The 16,369-nt window shown below is 44.4% G+C and overlaps 4 protein-coding genes across 4 annotated transcripts; 1 reads left to right on the forward strand and 3 right to left on the reverse strand.

The window, feature by feature from the left end:
* Positions 1–58: 58 nt before the first annotated feature.
* Positions 59–6,024, forward strand: I203_105005 (uncharacterized protein; the record flags this gene model as incomplete). The annotated part of the gene is made up of 15 exons (XM_019143414.2): positions 59–1,822; positions 1,876–3,027; positions 3,098–3,384; positions 3,464–3,616; positions 3,678–3,841; positions 3,907–4,117; positions 4,176–4,296; positions 4,360–4,509; positions 4,578–4,679; positions 4,744–4,886; positions 4,948–5,032; positions 5,089–5,152; positions 5,212–5,429; positions 5,489–5,948; positions 6,005–6,024. 15 exons carry the CDS (start codon positions 59–61, stop codon positions 6,022–6,024), a joined length of 5,094 nt encoding a protein of 1,697 aa, XP_019006463.2.
* A 428-nt stretch (positions 6,025–6,452) lies between these two features.
* I203_105006 (uncharacterized protein) lies at positions 6,453–7,964 on the reverse strand (the record flags this gene model as incomplete). The annotated part of the gene is made up of 4 exons (XM_019143413.1): positions 6,453–7,189; positions 7,307–7,477; positions 7,562–7,621; positions 7,697–7,964. The coding sequence occupies 4 exons, from the start codon at positions 7,962–7,964 to the stop codon at positions 6,453–6,455; spliced, it is 1,236 nt and encodes a 411-aa protein (XP_019006462.1).
* A 280-nt stretch (positions 7,965–8,244) lies between these two features.
* On the reverse strand, positions 8,245–9,592 carry I203_105007 (uncharacterized protein; the record flags this gene model as incomplete). Its single annotated transcript, XM_019143412.1, has 2 exons — positions 8,245–9,231; positions 9,308–9,592. The coding sequence occupies 2 exons, from the start codon at positions 9,590–9,592 to the stop codon at positions 8,245–8,247; spliced, it is 1,272 nt and encodes a 423-aa protein (XP_019006461.1).
* A 2,351-nt stretch (positions 9,593–11,943) lies between these two features.
* Positions 11,944–16,119, reverse strand: I203_105008 (uncharacterized protein; the record flags this gene model as incomplete). Its single annotated transcript, XM_019143411.1, has 8 exons — positions 11,944–12,588; positions 12,688–12,972; positions 13,062–13,514; positions 13,587–13,826; positions 13,883–14,058; positions 14,117–15,363; positions 15,447–15,755; positions 15,851–16,119. 8 exons carry the CDS (start codon positions 16,117–16,119, stop codon positions 11,944–11,946), a joined length of 3,624 nt encoding a protein of 1,207 aa, XP_019006460.1.
* Between the last annotated feature and the right edge of the window lie 250 nt (positions 16,120–16,369).

Consider the following 16,369-nt stretch of genomic DNA (forward strand, 5'->3'; position numbering starts at 1 on the left):
CCTCTCATATAGCATAATCATATCAATTTCCTCCAATCTTGTTCAACACCCTACCATAATGGCCGACACGATCGTCGCGCCCACGCCCATCTCCAATCCCTCCTCACTCGCTCCACCATCTTCCAACCACCCTTCTCGCCCTTCCTCAGCCAATTCAACTAGAAGTAACGGCTCGTCGCGTGGAAGAGGGGGTAGATCGTCCACCAATGTATCGAGAAGTAATTCGAATGCTTCGTCAAGATCCAATCCGGACAAGAAGAAACAGAGTGGTCCTACAACCACCATCAGTGGTGGAGTTAGTCTTGGCGTAGGTTCTGCTGCAGCTGAGAACCCCTCTACCGGTGCAACGAAGAAATCCACAGGTGGTGCAGGTGGTAATCGAAAAGGTAAATCGCCAAATGGTGGTAAAGAAGGTGATGAAAGAGATAACTCCGAGAGTGGTCAAAAGAACAACAATAAAGGCAAAAAACAAAATAACAATAAGAAACCCAATCCGATCAATACCAATGTGAATGCCCCACCTGGTAGGCCAGCTTCTCAGAACTCCAACTCGAAAGATACAGCACCGAAATCAATTCACACCACTGTATCTGCACCTAGAACAGCTATGGAAGCTGCCGTCGATGCTGCTACTAAGAAACACAACGCTCAATCAGGTGGTGATGCCTTAGCTTCGCTTCAGAAAATGATCTCCGATCTGAAGACTTTACCAGCTTCCGCCCCTTCCACCGGAAGTTCCAACGGCTCAAGATCGGTCAGTGCCAATGCGTCGAAGGAATCGCCCATCTCAGCCACCACTACCAAATCTACCACTGAAGCAGTAGCAATCCCAAATTCTTCCACCTCGACGAGCTCAAACTCTTCAAAGAAGTTGAAAGCAGATGCACCAAGCTTTACACCCTCTTTCCAACCTGCTACTTCTCCCGTCAACTCCCAAGCCGGTCTATCCGTTTCACCTATTGCACCAATGCCACCTGCGAGTGTACTACACCCTAGATCAGTCTCCCAAAGTAGCGCTACCAACCACAGTACCAACCGAAGAGCTTCGTCTGGTCCGGCATTCAATTCGAACCAACCCACATCTCCAATCCAGATGTATCCTAATTCTCTACCACCTGTCTATCAGAACCTTGCTTCTCATGCTGAGCTGGATGAGGATCACTCCGCATTGTCCTTTGCTCAACAAGCAGAGTTACAGTTTCAACAACAACAATTGCTTGCTGCTCATCAACAGCAATTCCAATACATTCAATTGCTCCAAGCGCAAATTGCTGCTAGTCAACAATTAGCTCAACAACAACAGCCTCAACAACAACATGGACAAATGGGTAATTTCATTGCACCCAGATTCCAAGCTTTGGCTCAACAACGTGCGGCTCAACAGCAACAACAGCAAACTGCCCTTCAACTAGCTCAAGCTCAACAGATTTACGAGATTCAACAAGCTCAATTACTCCAACAGCAAGAAGAAGCTAGAGCGAGGGCTATAGCTGAAACGATGAAGAATGAACCTGTATTTGAAGAGGATGAAGAACCTGATCAACGTCAATCTCAATCTCCTTATGGGCCCACTGGTCGACCTCAACTTGCTCCTTCGTTCACTTTTGGCGCTAAGCCCAAGCATGCAAAGAAGGAGAGTATCTCGGATAAAAGTTCGGCAAGAGATTCGATGTCCCCACCTTCAGGCCATCACACCTCACCGCCTGTGGTGGTCAACAGATCGGAAGGTATTGGCGGTGCGGCTGCTACTGGATTGGCGGGTCTGGCTGCTCGAGCACATAAGAGAACAGGGAGTGAGATGTCAGCTGCAATGCAACAACAGGTAAGTTGGATTGTTGACACATAACATCGAATCAGCTTATCGTTATTGAATAGCTCGCCATACAGCAAGAGATCGAGGCATTGCAAGCTAAGCAGAAAGCTCTTATGCAAGAGGAAATGTCCACTCAGGGTTCATCCGCTTTGAGTCAACTCAACACTGCTTTGCAACAGAAGCAAACACCTTCTCAAACCCTCTCTCGACACCGACGAGTCCAATCGAGTCTGCCGTCCGCCACCGTCCCTACGGAACTACCTGAACGATTCGAAGAAGCAGATCAACCTCGTGCACTCAGAACTATCGGTGAGATGCCTCCTCCACCTGTACCCTCTTCTGGTGGTAGTCACTCTCGAAGACACAGTGTCAACGTCTTCAACAAGACTGCCGGTCATGGTGCAGGATTCGGAAGTGTCAGTGGTGATATCCCTATTCCTGAAGATGGTGTCGCCGGTGGTGAAAGAAATTTCGGTCATCATCGATCTGGCAGTCGATCTGGATTCGAATCCGGTAATTGGAGAGTATCAGGCGGTGGATCGGTTGGTAACGCTGGTCCCGTTCAAGTCGCAGATTTGGCCGCTGCTCAGGCTCAACTGCAATCTCTCGCTCAATTCAGAGCAGCTGCCGGTGGTGGTCATAGCAAGATGGCATCGTTCAGTTTCCCCAACATGCTTCCCAATCTTCTCGCTGCTACCACTTTACAAACACCCATGGGTCAATCTCTATGGCAACAACAACAAGCGTTCCAAATGCAATTACAACAGACTTCCCAAGGTCCTCAACGTAAATCCTTGTTCGCGCCTTATTTGCCTCAAGCTTCTTTACCACCTCTACTACAAGCTGGTAAATTGGTTGTTGGTGTTTTGAGAGTGAATAAGAAGAATCGATCGGATGCCTATGTCGCTACGGACGTACTGGAAGCTGATATCTATATTTGTGGATCAAAGGACAGAAATAGAGCTTTGGAAGGTGATATCGTTGCTGTAGAATTACTTGATGTAGATGAAGTTTGGGGAACCAAGAAGGATAAAGAGGAGAAGAAGAGAAAGAAGGAAGAGAATGCCGCTTACGACTTGAAACCCTCCACAGCGAAGAAGATGGAGAAGAAGAAAGATGATGTTGAAGTTGAAGGTCAGGGTTTGACGTTGTTTGATGATGAGGAAGTCAACGATGAGACGAAACCTACTTATGCGGGACATGTCGTTGCTGTTGTGAGTGTTGCCTAATTCATCTGACATGCCAGTAGTGAACCACATGCTGATGTACTTGTACATTAAATAGGTCGAACGTATGCCCGGACAACTCTTCTCTGGTCAACTTGGAGTTCTCCGACCTTCTTCAGCTGCAACCAAGGAGAAACAAGAGCTCGAGCGACGCGAGAGAGATGGCGATAGGTCAGGAAGAAAGGATGAACCTGAACAAAGACCCAAGATCGTTTGGTTTAAACCCACAGATAAGAGAGTACCTCTAATCGCTATTCCCACTGAACAAGCTCCCGCGGACTTCATCGATAATCCTGATGCGTATGGTGATAAGTTGTTTGTCGCTACTATCAAGCGATGGCCAATGTGAGTGACCAATTGACAATCATTGAATATTTGTAGTGTCATGCCCTAATGGTCATGCGCTAATGGTGATACCAAATAGCACATCACTTCATCCTTTCGGTACTTTGGTCGAAGAACTTGGTCCAATTGGTGACGTGGAAGTTGAGACTAGTGCTTTGTTGAAAGATTGTAATTTCCCTACTGAGGAATTTACCGATCTGACAATGAAGTGCCTTCCACCTTTACCATGGAGGTAAGTCAATTCGGCATAACTCCACAGGCAGAAGCTGATGTGTGGTCTTGCACTCATTTAGTATTCCTGAAAGAGAATATGAAGTACGAACTGATCTAAGAGAACAAACCACTTTTACGATCGATCCTTCAGCTGCCAAAGATCTGGATGATGCCTTGTCGGTCAAGAAGAACGAAGATGGTACTTTTACTGTCGGAGTACATATAGCGGATGTATCTTACTTTGGTAAGTCAACTTCGTCGTCATGATCTGTTTCCTGCAAGTCAGCTGATGCTTTGCTGCTATTTCAGTCAAAGCCAACACGGCGATTGACCGAGAGGCTCGAAAGAGAGCAACCAGCGTATACCTCGTTCAGAGAGCTGTACCGATGCTTCCGCCTCAACTATCAGAAGAATTATGCAGTTTGGTACCTGACGTAGAGAGGTTGACTTTCTCGGCATTTTTCACTTTTGACCAAAACGGAAATGTTCAAGATAGGAAATTTGCTAGGAGTATCATCAAGTGAGCTCGAAAACCATCGAGATTATGAAGGGGCCCGAGCTGATAAGATCCATCTCAGGTCTAACGCCAAATTATCCTATAACGACGCTCAGCAGGTGATCAATGGAGGCTCGATAGAAGCATCTAAAGTGCCCGGTGGAGAAGTCAAGGAAATCGAAGAAGACATCAAGGTTCTTCACGTAAGCTTACTATATCTCGTATATTTAAGTGATCATCGCAGCTGATCATGCGTCGTTTCGCAGGATTTATCTTTCAAGGTCAGAAGGAAACGACTAGACGCCGGCGCTATACTCAGTAACAAGCTCAAGGTGTCTTTCGCATTGGATGAGAGTGGTAAACCGATTGATGTGGATGCTGTCAAGAAGAGCGAAGCGAACTCGTTGGTGGAGGAGGTGAGTGAAAACGTGACATGTAAAGGACAACTCACATAAACGTGCTGATTGACATGCTCTCTCCCTAGTTTATGCTTCTCGCCAACATATCAGTCGCCCATGTGATTGCTAATGGTCTCCCTGAGCAAGCATTGCTGCGTAGACATGAAGCTCCTATTGACAGGCGATTGGTGAGTGTCCTGATACCTGTATTACTATAAAGACCGCGAACTCACATGCATTTTTGATGAACAGGATGGATTCGTCAAACGAGCTCAGAAACTCGGCTTTGAGATGGACGCTTCGTCTGCTGGAACGTTACAGAAATCCTTTGAAGCCGTCCAAGATAAGGACACCGCTTTATGTTTGGAATTGCTCAAGAAGAAGGCCATGCAGAGGTCAGTTGACCTGACCCGTAAGCTCGAAAAGGACCAGCTGATCGATGATTTCAATCAATAGAGCTCGATACTTCTGTACTGGTATGCTTGATATCGCCAAGTACTCTCACTGGGCGTTGAATTCTCCCTTATATACACATTTCACAGTGAGCTACTCCATAGCCATATGTCACGTTGGACTAGCTAAAATGATCCTGTCTAGTCTCCAATTCGACGATATGCAGACGTACTTGTGCACCGAATGCTCGACGCTTGCCTCACTAGTCGTAAGTGCAATCAGCTACTATAGACACAAATGGGTACTGATCAAATGACGTGCATCTAGCCAACCCTAACGATGTGAAATTCCTCATGGACAGAGATCAAGTTGCCAAATGTGCTCAACAATGCAATATGAAGAAACAATCTGCTAAACTTGCCGAAGAACAATCTATCCATCTATACCTTTGTTTGCTCATACATGATCTTACGGAAAGGTACGGTCCTGTTATTAGACAAGCTAAAGTTACGGGCGTATTGGATGCCGCTTTCGATGTTGTAATTGTGAGTGATACAAACTGGCTTTTCTTGAACGGTAGGTTGATCTTGCCATGCTGTCACAGCCCGAATTTGGTATTGAAAAGAGGGTACATGTCGATAAGATGCCAGTCGAGAATGTAGTCTACGACGAACACAAGGATATCTTGTCACTCTACTGGACCACGCAGGATGTATTAGCATTCTTAGCTGAGAGTACAGATGATACCAACGTTCAAAGGATCAAATCGATCTCTGAGAAACTGTCAATTGGATCGTCCATTTCACAATCGCTAGAAGAGAAATCTCTTTTCGACACCCCTCAGACTTTGACCAACGGTTCTTCTTCGTCAATATCGAAATCGAAACAATATCTGAAATCTTCCAATTCGACTTTGAACAAGATTGATAAATCGTCGTTTGAAGGACTACGAAGTGATCCTTCGGGTAAACATAAAATTCAAGATATAAAGGAATTATCAAATTTACCGGTGATTATCACTAGTGATATCACGAAATCGCCACCGGTCTTAGTGGTTTATGCATGTAAGTGATCTCTTGTTTGAAGTGTCTATGTATGCTAATCGAGCTCGTTGCTGTAGGCAATCCATATGCTGCTTAGCCGAAGAGTGTCATGAGGTGATGTCAGATTCTCATCAGGAGGAGAAGAGAAACCAAAGAAAGTCGAAGGAACTTTTTAAAGGAAGTATATACATGTTCTATGTTTATATATGAGGATGTTCGTGTTAACCCATTTCCAAATTACGATGTAATATAAGTAAAATGCTTTTTCGACATTTCATATAGTACTAGCACACAAAAAGATGCAATGTTTTCGGTCACATTTGCGCCATGATGACCCAATAACGGATGCACCTGAAATTCGGTGAGAGGTCATGGAAATAAAATGCTGTCCTATATGCTAATAGTGAAGCAATGAATGCATGCGCCAAATGATCATTTGACATCGGTAGTTACATTCTGGCTTGTGATTATGACATGCATGCAAGAGTATAGATTACAACAGTGTTCTCAAAAGGCAGAAACATTTCAACCCACCCACCCTTGACCTAGAAAACACCCCAGCCTCCATACAGATACAAACAACGGTATACCGACTACACCTCTTTGTTTCTGTATATGATCGACTGATCCAGAAGGATAGATGCATAAAGCTATTATATCTGAATGATTCAACTTGATGCTCAGTTCTTCCCCTTGGATCCTCGGACTGGACATCTTAGTACATCGTTTAAGTTTGCGTTCGATCGATAATATCTTTTTGATGTTCGTATTGAGATGCAGATGGGATGATTGAGGAAATAAGGTAGAGAGGTTGTATAAGGGTATGGATTTACCTTGAATCGATACAAGGGGGATATCAATGGCATCTTCCACGTCCGGAGCTGAGCTTGAGATGAGTCCAGTGGTCGCGATTGAGCTTGAGTTTAGACCTGAGATATCTAGTAATGCTATGATCTCGCCTTCATCTCCTATCTGTGCTGGGGAACGATCATGACCATCCTGGTTGTTTATATGAGAAACTTCAACGCTCGTCAACCTCCTTAAAATTGGTTTATGTCTTATTTCCTTGTGAATTGGATCTGAGGAAGAGGAAGAGGGAGAGGAATCTGATATTTCAGCTCGAGGTGATAGACTTGATAATTTGTTGGATAACCATTCTAATTCGTTTTGAACCCTTTGTAATAATTGTGAATGAATGATGGTTTTGATATTATTCGGAATGGTGATGGAAGGGAAAGCTCGCAAGGATCCTATATGTGGACCTGCAAGTTTCCAAATCCCAATTCATAGATTAATAACAGAATGTCGGTTCAGTATTTCCATCATATCTTACTTGATGAAAGCGAGAAAACCATCCATACAGCACAGCACCCACTCACCTTTATCATTCAACAAATGCTGTATCACTGTTCTATGACAACTCGCCCATACTCCTTTACCTTTCTTGCTCCTGCCCCTTGTGATTATCCGATCAGGTAGGAGTTTGAGCGATCCTGTTAATTCTTTTGAGGAAGGAGGGAAATAGGTCGGACGCAGATTCACCATAAACGCTATTATGAGGTCATGGCATGATAAATATGATCTCATTAATACCTTCTCTCTCTATGGCACAAAGTGATGGTAGAAATACTCACCTGATGGGAATTTCTGGCGGGTTACTATACATTGCCTTAGAGGTGAGTTGAGCATAACATCTAAGAACCAGTCAAGTTCAGCAAAGCTACCTATAATTCTCCTTGATCATCACATCAGATCAGATCAGAACATACGATATGGATCATCTGCTTCTACCGTCTCTTTCTGCTTTCGTTTCCCTTTGATATCTGTACCATGCTCGTACTCCCGTCGAAGGTATTTCAGGGGCTTGATAGAAGTATCTGACGAAGGTGGATTGTATATAGGTGAATCGAAGATGATTGATCTTGATCTGTTTTGAATTGCCGGGTGCTCTGACGGGCAAGAGGTCCTTGACAGGGAGGAGAACAACCTACACGCTGGGCATATCACTCTACCCAAGGGTGGTCTTATCGCAAGCATGTCAGTCGATATGAAATGTAGGAGTAGAGTATTGTACAATTGAACATTGTTTTCGCTGTTGAGCTCGATGTCAGGACGGAAAACAACCTCCACTTTGTTGGTCCACTTTCAAAGTAGAAGTGGTTGAATCAGGATATATCGGATACATGATAAAAAGAGGTCAGAAAATTTCCTCATGACATTATAAAGGGATCTATAAGATTATAATCGTGTTTTGGCTATAGGAGGCAAAGCTAGAAGCCCAAAATATCTATTATTGTCCGTGTTACACTTCAACGAATTACATCAACTTCTCGCAGGCCGTACCATCCCCATTCGTCTTCCACCCCTTCTTACACGAGTACACCTGACATTGACCCTTGTTACATCCCATCCATCTGGCACCTGGTATAGCAGAGCAATCTTTACCAGTTCCCAGAGAAGAGCATCCACCGCACGATTGAAGGTCTTCAAGGGGGTTCACACATTCGTATTCACCTTCTTTAACCACCTGATCTAAAGTATATATCGTGAATCTACCTTCTATAGGACAAGCTGCCATTCTAGGTGGACATAGTTCTCCATTTCTATTTTGTTCCATTCCATATGGTACTATGTCTTCTTTCAAAGTCAACTGAACAGGTATTCCAGATCGTCTTTGCGGTTTAGGTTTTGAGGTAGGTTCAATACATTTTCCATTTTGGACTTTGGCACCTACGCCTTCGGTGCAGCATATTCCAGATTTATCTATTTCTTCTTGACCCTTCGAGCAGCAGACGGTATCGTATGCTGTTTGACCTCTTGAGCAACAAAGAGAGTGATCCGATGATTTACATTTCTGATAAGTGAATCCATTATTCTCATCACATACCGTAACGCATTTACCAGATTTCGAATCGATCTTCTCGTTGGATTTACATTTTGGTGAACATTTCGATCCATCATCTTCATATCCCGATGGACAAGCACATTGACCATTCATCTCGCTGAGATATGTTTTGCAACATTGAGTAGTCTTGAATTCTTGACCTTGGGGACAAGTGTAGATTGGTGTACATTGACCTCCCTTTGATGAACAGCCTGTAGAACCGCAACATCTTCCATTGGAATATGTTTGACCTCTCGGACAACATGATCCGTTCGGTGACCAGTGATCGCTTGAACAACCAGATGAGGAACATGATCCGTCGGATTTCTTGTATAGTGATCCGCAGGTGTACCCACCTCTTCCGTCACAGGTTGGTTGAGCGTTGGAAGGGTAATAAGATGATTTACCATATTGCGAGATCTACAGATATCAGTCGCAAAAGTCAATATCGTCTGTCTATACTGATCTGAACCATCAGATCTCAATCGTCACTCACATAAGACTGCATGGCATTCTGTAGATTCCCATGAATCCCATTATCTTTACAATACTGTTCTACGTCATCTTGACATATACAACCAAAGTCATATTTGTAATGACCATATGTACCTGCTACCCTCGCACAGGTCTGATAGGATCCTTTGGAATTGGAAGACGGGCCACCACCACCACCATTGTGTCGGGATGTCAGAGTGGAGTTGCGATCCTCGTTTGAGACGGAAAAAGCCAATGAGGCTGAGCTCAGCAGCGGTAGAGCGAGGAGAAGGGTGGGGAAGAGCATGCTAGGAAAAGTTGAATTCTAAACAGAGTGTATTGTTCACGAATACGAATGAGGGGGATCGATCAAGACTGAGAGTAGATGTACAGTACCGATCACCGTGGACTTTTCCAGTATTGTTATAAAAGCGGTGGGTGAGATTAGATGTAGGATGGACAGAGATAAAAAGAGAAAACTTGGTCGTTCAGCGATAGTCTTATATCTCAGACTCGCCTTCTGTCGCCAAATTTATTTTTGGTCTTCTTGATATCCATTCAAGTCGCTCTTCATCGGGGGCACTGGCCCAGCCCTATCACCAGCTTGTTCACATCACTAGGCTACCCCTAAATGGTTAGTCAATCCGTCAGTCACCGTTGAATATGATGTCTCGAAAGACAGGTACCCAAATCCCGTTCCGTCCCACATCTCACATCCTGGACTAAACATCTGACCCGATCCGAAGATACTCATTGAGCATGAGAGGAGATACGGATGTCGGCACGGTAACAATGTTGCTGTCGATCAAAGTAGATGCCAGCAGGTTTGGGGTTTGGATGTACTGCGTCGAGTAGAAGCGACCAAGGCAAGGCTGAAGATAATGGATAATAGCGGGATCAGTATTATTTGGATTCCCTGTCATTTGATCTGATCAGATATATCTAGGATTAGGAGCGGGAACGATCAGCTGGTGAGAGCAAGCGCAAATGATATCTTGCCCGGTTTACCTGAGGATTAAAAGGGCATCAAAGTAGTCATTCACCCCCATCTGTCATTTCGCTTGTCGTGCTGTGCTGAGATGCTGCAATCGAGGATTTAGGATTGTAGTAGGGATACGAAGCCTTCCGGCTGTTCCACGGATTTTGTATCGTATTGTGTAAGATCGCTTGACCTCGTGCACCTGATATCCAATATGAAGCGAGCAATCCAGCTGGACCAAGGTACTGGTAGGGCGTACAGTAGGGAGACCGTAGAGCAATCCATACAGTATTGTACGGGTTCCTTGATCCCTTTCCCCTCGGAAACAATCTTCGAATCGGGTTCCTCAGTCTAGATGATCAACGAGATTGCACAATGTTGGGCTATGAGAAAATTGGTAGTTCAAGGCAAAAGCGAAGACGAGTATAATCGATTATCTCCCTTGTTTTTCTCTTGGGGTCATGTCGAGTTTTACATGATAGGGTACAATACGCGAGGTCTTTGTTACTTACAGTATGAATGGTCTTTTGGGTCCGAGGATACTTATCGTAAAAGCGACCAGCATTGACACATGATGTATAGGAGTAGCTGCAAGATCGTACTCGTACTAATGTATGTCGATCGAAATCAGTTATGACTCGGCAGCTATTTTTGGGTCCGTTGGAGGAGCCGTAATATCAGTATGATTACCTTGAGATCTTCCAATTACCCTCCCTCAACCCATTCTCGTTCCCATGCTGTGTTTTGAATACTGTACGAGTGTTCACCCCAGAATTTCCTATCTTTAGGAAATACGAATAGCTGTCGATTTGAGCTAGTGCAGCCCGACAGCGTGAAGGCGGGCGAGCGAGCGAGCGAGCAGAAGTTCAAGTATCGTGGTACCTTTCCCCCGACAGAAGGCATTCCTAGTAGGTCAGGACGATATCGTATAACGGGATGGAAAGAGATCTGTGTTGATCAATTGATCAAATGAAAAGGATATCGGTGTCTGATGCAATGTACAATCTGTTGTAGCATTCTACGAGTATTCAAAAAAAAAATTGAATGCAGTTCGGTTCGGTTGAAGAAGGGAAAAAAAAAAAACCCTGAACGAGATTTTCGATAACGGATAACTGCTACTAACGGGACGATCCCTCTTCCCTTGTCCCGTCCCGCTCATGAAACGGGTTACATACTAGTAGGGGTAAGATCATTTCGGTAAGGAATAATGTCACTATGCTTATATACTGTGTGTGTAGGTGAGGCTTTGTTGATTACGTATCTCTTATGCATATGCATACAAGGTGCGGCTGAGTGACACATGACGAAAGTCATGTGTTTGTCATGTGATTTGCAACGGAGCACAGTCGGTTGGGCTGGCCGCTATGAGTATATCGACTAGTCCTGTATGTTATAACATATCTTCGATATCAATTTGTCGTTGTCATAGAGAATTATATATATTTCACAAGAATCAAGATCCAGATCACACCCTATGAAAGTCCATATAGTAGTCTAAGAGAGCGGAACCGGGAAGATACTAAACATCCAATTCAAATCCTATCCTGACTTTATACAAATATCTATTCCAATCAAAGAACAAGAAACAAAAGAGCAACAACCATATTATCAATAGTATCGCGTCTCCAGTCTATGCAAACTCAGATGACTACCTCCCTTCTAGAATCTAACCCCAGTATTCACCTCCTCCCTCCTCGTCTAGGCACGTTGACCCCAACTCGTTCACCCAAAATAACCACATTCGGTCTCTCATCGAGATTCATACCCACCATCGACTTCTTACTCGGTAAGAGTGATTTACCTTTGGAAGGTTGACGTAAACTCTGAGATTGAGGTTGAGGGAGAGGATTGGTTTTGGAGGGAGGTAAGATAGTCTGTGTTACCAATTCTGGTGACGATTCTACTTCTGTTGAGGTCGATCTCGATGACGATACAGGCTGTACCAACGATTCACGAGATGAAGATAGATCATCTTGCTGATATTGGTTCTCTTCTCGTCCGATATCTTCATGACTCTCTACACCATCTGCACCTTCCGTCATTCCAGCTCCATTCCCATTCACTTCAACGGCTAACTGACTGTTCTGATTATAATTTTCATTCTCCCCTTGTCTCTTCCTCCAATTCGCCAATACAGCCTCTCTACTACCCGTCCTTTCCCAACCGGTAGGGACATTCCAATTCTTCTTCTTGGGCGTTATACCAGTAGGTACATCTTCTTGTATACCGTTTTCGAGGAAATCACCTGTCGATTGCATAATACGCTGTAAGGTGATTGAAGCTTTTTCGTTGGAGGCGGAGAATGATGCAGAGGCGGTAGATGACTACAAGCGTGTGATTATGCAAAATTAGCCACTGAGCCTTCCTCAATTATACCTCTGCGCGCATTTCGTGCAGAAGATGGGGGGTAATGTGATACTCACAGAAGTTAACAAAGTAGAAGACAACTCTTCGATCTCACTTGATAACCTACTCAACCTCGATCGACTACTCTGATGACTGTGAGTGACATGATTCGACAAAGCATTCAATATGTCCGCGTTCTTCTTTCCTCTCGCAAGTGATTTACCGACAACGTCAGAAGCGGATTTATGTAATTTGTTACAATATCCATCTATCACTTGAACATGCGATTCAGCTTGTTGGGAAGTTTCGGCGCCGTATCCCTCGAGTTTGGTTCGTAGACCTTGTCGCACACGATTCAATGCCTAAATTACAAAAACCAAATCAGCACCAACCTTCGATGAAGTCACACCGTGTACTAGTGACATGGGTTCGAAAGGAGGTATGAACTCACCTCTTCACCAGCTTGTCTTTGCCTTATACCAGTCTCCTTGCTCATCCGCAAATCCTCTTCAACCTCTTTCCTCCTCCTCACACCCTCCTCATAATCACTCTGCACAACACCTCCAAACTCTTCCATGTCCGTCAAGGCAACTTGATTCTCTCTCGTTACTCTTGAAATAGCATTTGACCAACTTTGATCCTGCTGTTGCGTGAACCCTTCAATCATCCTCGTCAAGTTCCCGATCAATTCTGTTCTCAATCTGGCAGATTTTTCTTTTTCTTCTGCTAGCAGCTGGGTCAAAAGAATATTCTGAGATTTCAACCTTGATATCTCTGATGAGGAAGCTTGAAGCGCCATATCTCTCGATTTGATAGCTGATGAAGAGCTGACTGTTAGGTGCGAAAGTGTAGTCGATAGCACAGCATCAACTAGATCCGCTGTGGATCCCAATACCGAAGCGACCTGGAAGGATTCATCGAAATTTCAGTATTCTCAAAGTGACTGAAACCAAACCGCGGTAATGAGCAAACATACCGTATTCAAGTGCTCCTGCTGATGCTCTAACAGATCATCTACCATGCCTTTACTTCTCTCGCTCACTCCCTTTGCCCAATCTCTGACACCACTCTGTACTTCTTCATGTATAGCTAAAATCGCTTTACTAGATTCCGAAGATTCCTTTTGACCTTTCTCATTCGATGCCGAAAGCTTCTTGGCAAGGTCATTGAAAGCGGAGAACGACTTGTCGAGATTTTTCAAATCAGATTGAGACATCTACGCAGAAAAAAGCCATCAGCTGTGTCTTACATTCCAGTATACACACAGCTCACCTCCTGTCCTCTGAGAGCGAAAAGCTCCATCTTTTCTTGAATATCCTTTCCCAGACTCTCGTGGACCACTTGCAAATCTGCTAAGCCACCTCGGAGATCTTGAGATAATCCTTCAAGTTCACCTCCGAATCTGGTGGCTGAGTCGGCATTAGATCCAAGAACCTTTGCCTTACGAGCTATAACACGATTTTTGCAATCAGTATAATCTTGACTGAGGCTCATGGCGGTACTCACCAAGTTTATCGAATAAGCCACCAACATCACCCACACTTTCCTCCGCTGTCTTCTTCAGATGTGATGCTACGCTATCCAACCTCTCTTCACCTTTCTGGTAAGCTCTCGAAATCACACCTTCCTCTTCCAATTCAATCTTCACTCTATCCAGATCTGTCTTGGACTCCTCCAACAAGTCTGTCAATTGCCGTTCAGCTTCCTTGACTTGCTCTAATTCTTCACTGGTAGCTAAAAACCTAAAAGTGATCTCATCGAATTCCTTTTTCCTGGTTTTCAATTCAACTTCTATTATTCCAGCTTTTAACTTCGCTTCGTCGTAATCCGATTTCTGTCTTGTCTGTATTTCCTGCATTTCCCTCCACTGTTCTTCAGGAATGTAGATCCCATTCTTTTCTCTTGTAGCCACTAACTCGTTCTTTAACCTTTCTATATCACCCACATACTCTTTCAGTAAACCCGTCTTGGTCATATGTGCGTTTACCTCTGGTCGATTCCTAATTGATTTCGCTCTAATAGCATAATCAAGTGTTGATAGAGTTTCTTCCATATTCGATCTTGTAGGTGAAACAGTAGCCACTATACAAGTCTTCGTTTTCCCTCCTAGAGAATCTTGAAGTAACCTAGTCAATTTCGACTCTCTATAAGGTATATGTGAACCTTTATCTACTAAAGCCGAAATGACCCTTCCGAGGGTGAGGAGCGATTGATTGATCATACCAGCTTCTCTAGCTCTTTTGTCTGTCGCTCCTGATCTTCCAATAGCTTCAGATCCGGCCAAATCAACTAAATTGAATTTCCCTATTCTCAAAAGATCTTCTCCTCCCCTCGCGGTAGAACTTTCTTTCACATGCACGGTAATGGAGAATATCGTATGGGATCTGGAAGATTCGGTATTCATCTTGGTCTCGGCTGTCTGTCTCCTCTTCACTCCCTTTTCCAACATATTCAGAGCTTCTTTGAGATTCCGTACACCAGTCTCTTCCAATCCTTGAATATTGACTCCCTTCTTCCCATCTTCATATAGTTTCAATCCACCATTTCCGGATGATTCCCCTTTATACTCTGAAGCTAAGAGATCACGTAGTTCTTCGTTATACAACTCTACGTAAGAGCATTTGACAGAGAATTCGGAGTTCTCGGATGCTTCCAGTACGGAGAATAGACGATGCAATACTCTAGGGACGATACCGGCCGTTGATTTTGGGGCGAGCAGAGGGGTTAATTCGAGATCACCCTGCATTGTATATCTAAAGACAATTCGTCAGCTCAGGAAAAGCTCATAGCTCCTGCATCATCTCGCAACTTTTTGCAGGAATGAAGTGAGACTCACGTTTTACCAGTACCAGTCTGACCATAAGCGAATATCGTACAATTATATCCTGCCAAAACTTCATCCAGCATCCCATCAGCGACTTCATTGAAGATCATCGTCTGATCTGCTTCTGGTCCAAAAACCTTATCGAATGGATATGTCTTGGCCTGCGGCTGATGTGATCCAGCATAAGAGGAGGCGGTGGTGAATGATGCAAGGGAAGAAGAGGTCAGGGGGGTTGTCTCGATGGTTATGGCTTTAGACATCGGTCCTGTTGTGGTGGTTATGACGGGCGAGGCTGCTGATACTTCCTGTTGTGATCGGCCACTATTCAAATAATTCATCTTACATGAGCAGCCGTCCACATCATTTACATGGCACAGAGGCTCTGCGCGTTGAGGAGAGAAAATGACATGACTCACCGACATCTCACTACCACCTGTATATTGATCTCTCCATTTGCATTCCCGTTCGCCACTTCTTTGCCCTTGACACTCTGTGCACTGAGTTTCCTACTCCTCCTTGATGGACTGTTTGATCTACTTTCTGATCCATCGTTGACATTCGTTGATTGGGTTATGGCTGATGGGGGTCGATTCGGGATTCTAGAAGGAGGTGGCATAGAGGTTGATGCGGACGAAGCTGTCCGTGATATACCACCTCGAGTGGTAGTGGTGGGCCTTCTTGACATGCTGGTAGACCTCTCCTCTCCCAGCTGATATTGTAGTGGATGACAAGGCAGTTCAAGCTGATGAGATGCAGGTATGATCATGTTCTGAAAGCCAGTCGCGGGTGGACTGACATGATTTGTTTACATCCATGCATGACCATCAGCCGTGCCTGGACAGAGTAGCATTCCATCGGGGATTACGTATTCAGGTGGGTCACAAGCCTAGCTAATGTCAGATGTGGCACTAATCTTACTCGTATGCTATGCAGTA

The sequence above is a fragment of the Kwoniella mangroviensis genome, assembly GCF_000507465.2.
Source record: "Kwoniella mangroviensis CBS 8507 chromosome 1 map unlocalized Ctg01, whole genome shotgun sequence".
NCBI lineage: Eukaryota > Fungi > Basidiomycota > Tremellomycetes > Tremellales > Cryptococcaceae > Kwoniella > Kwoniella mangrovensis.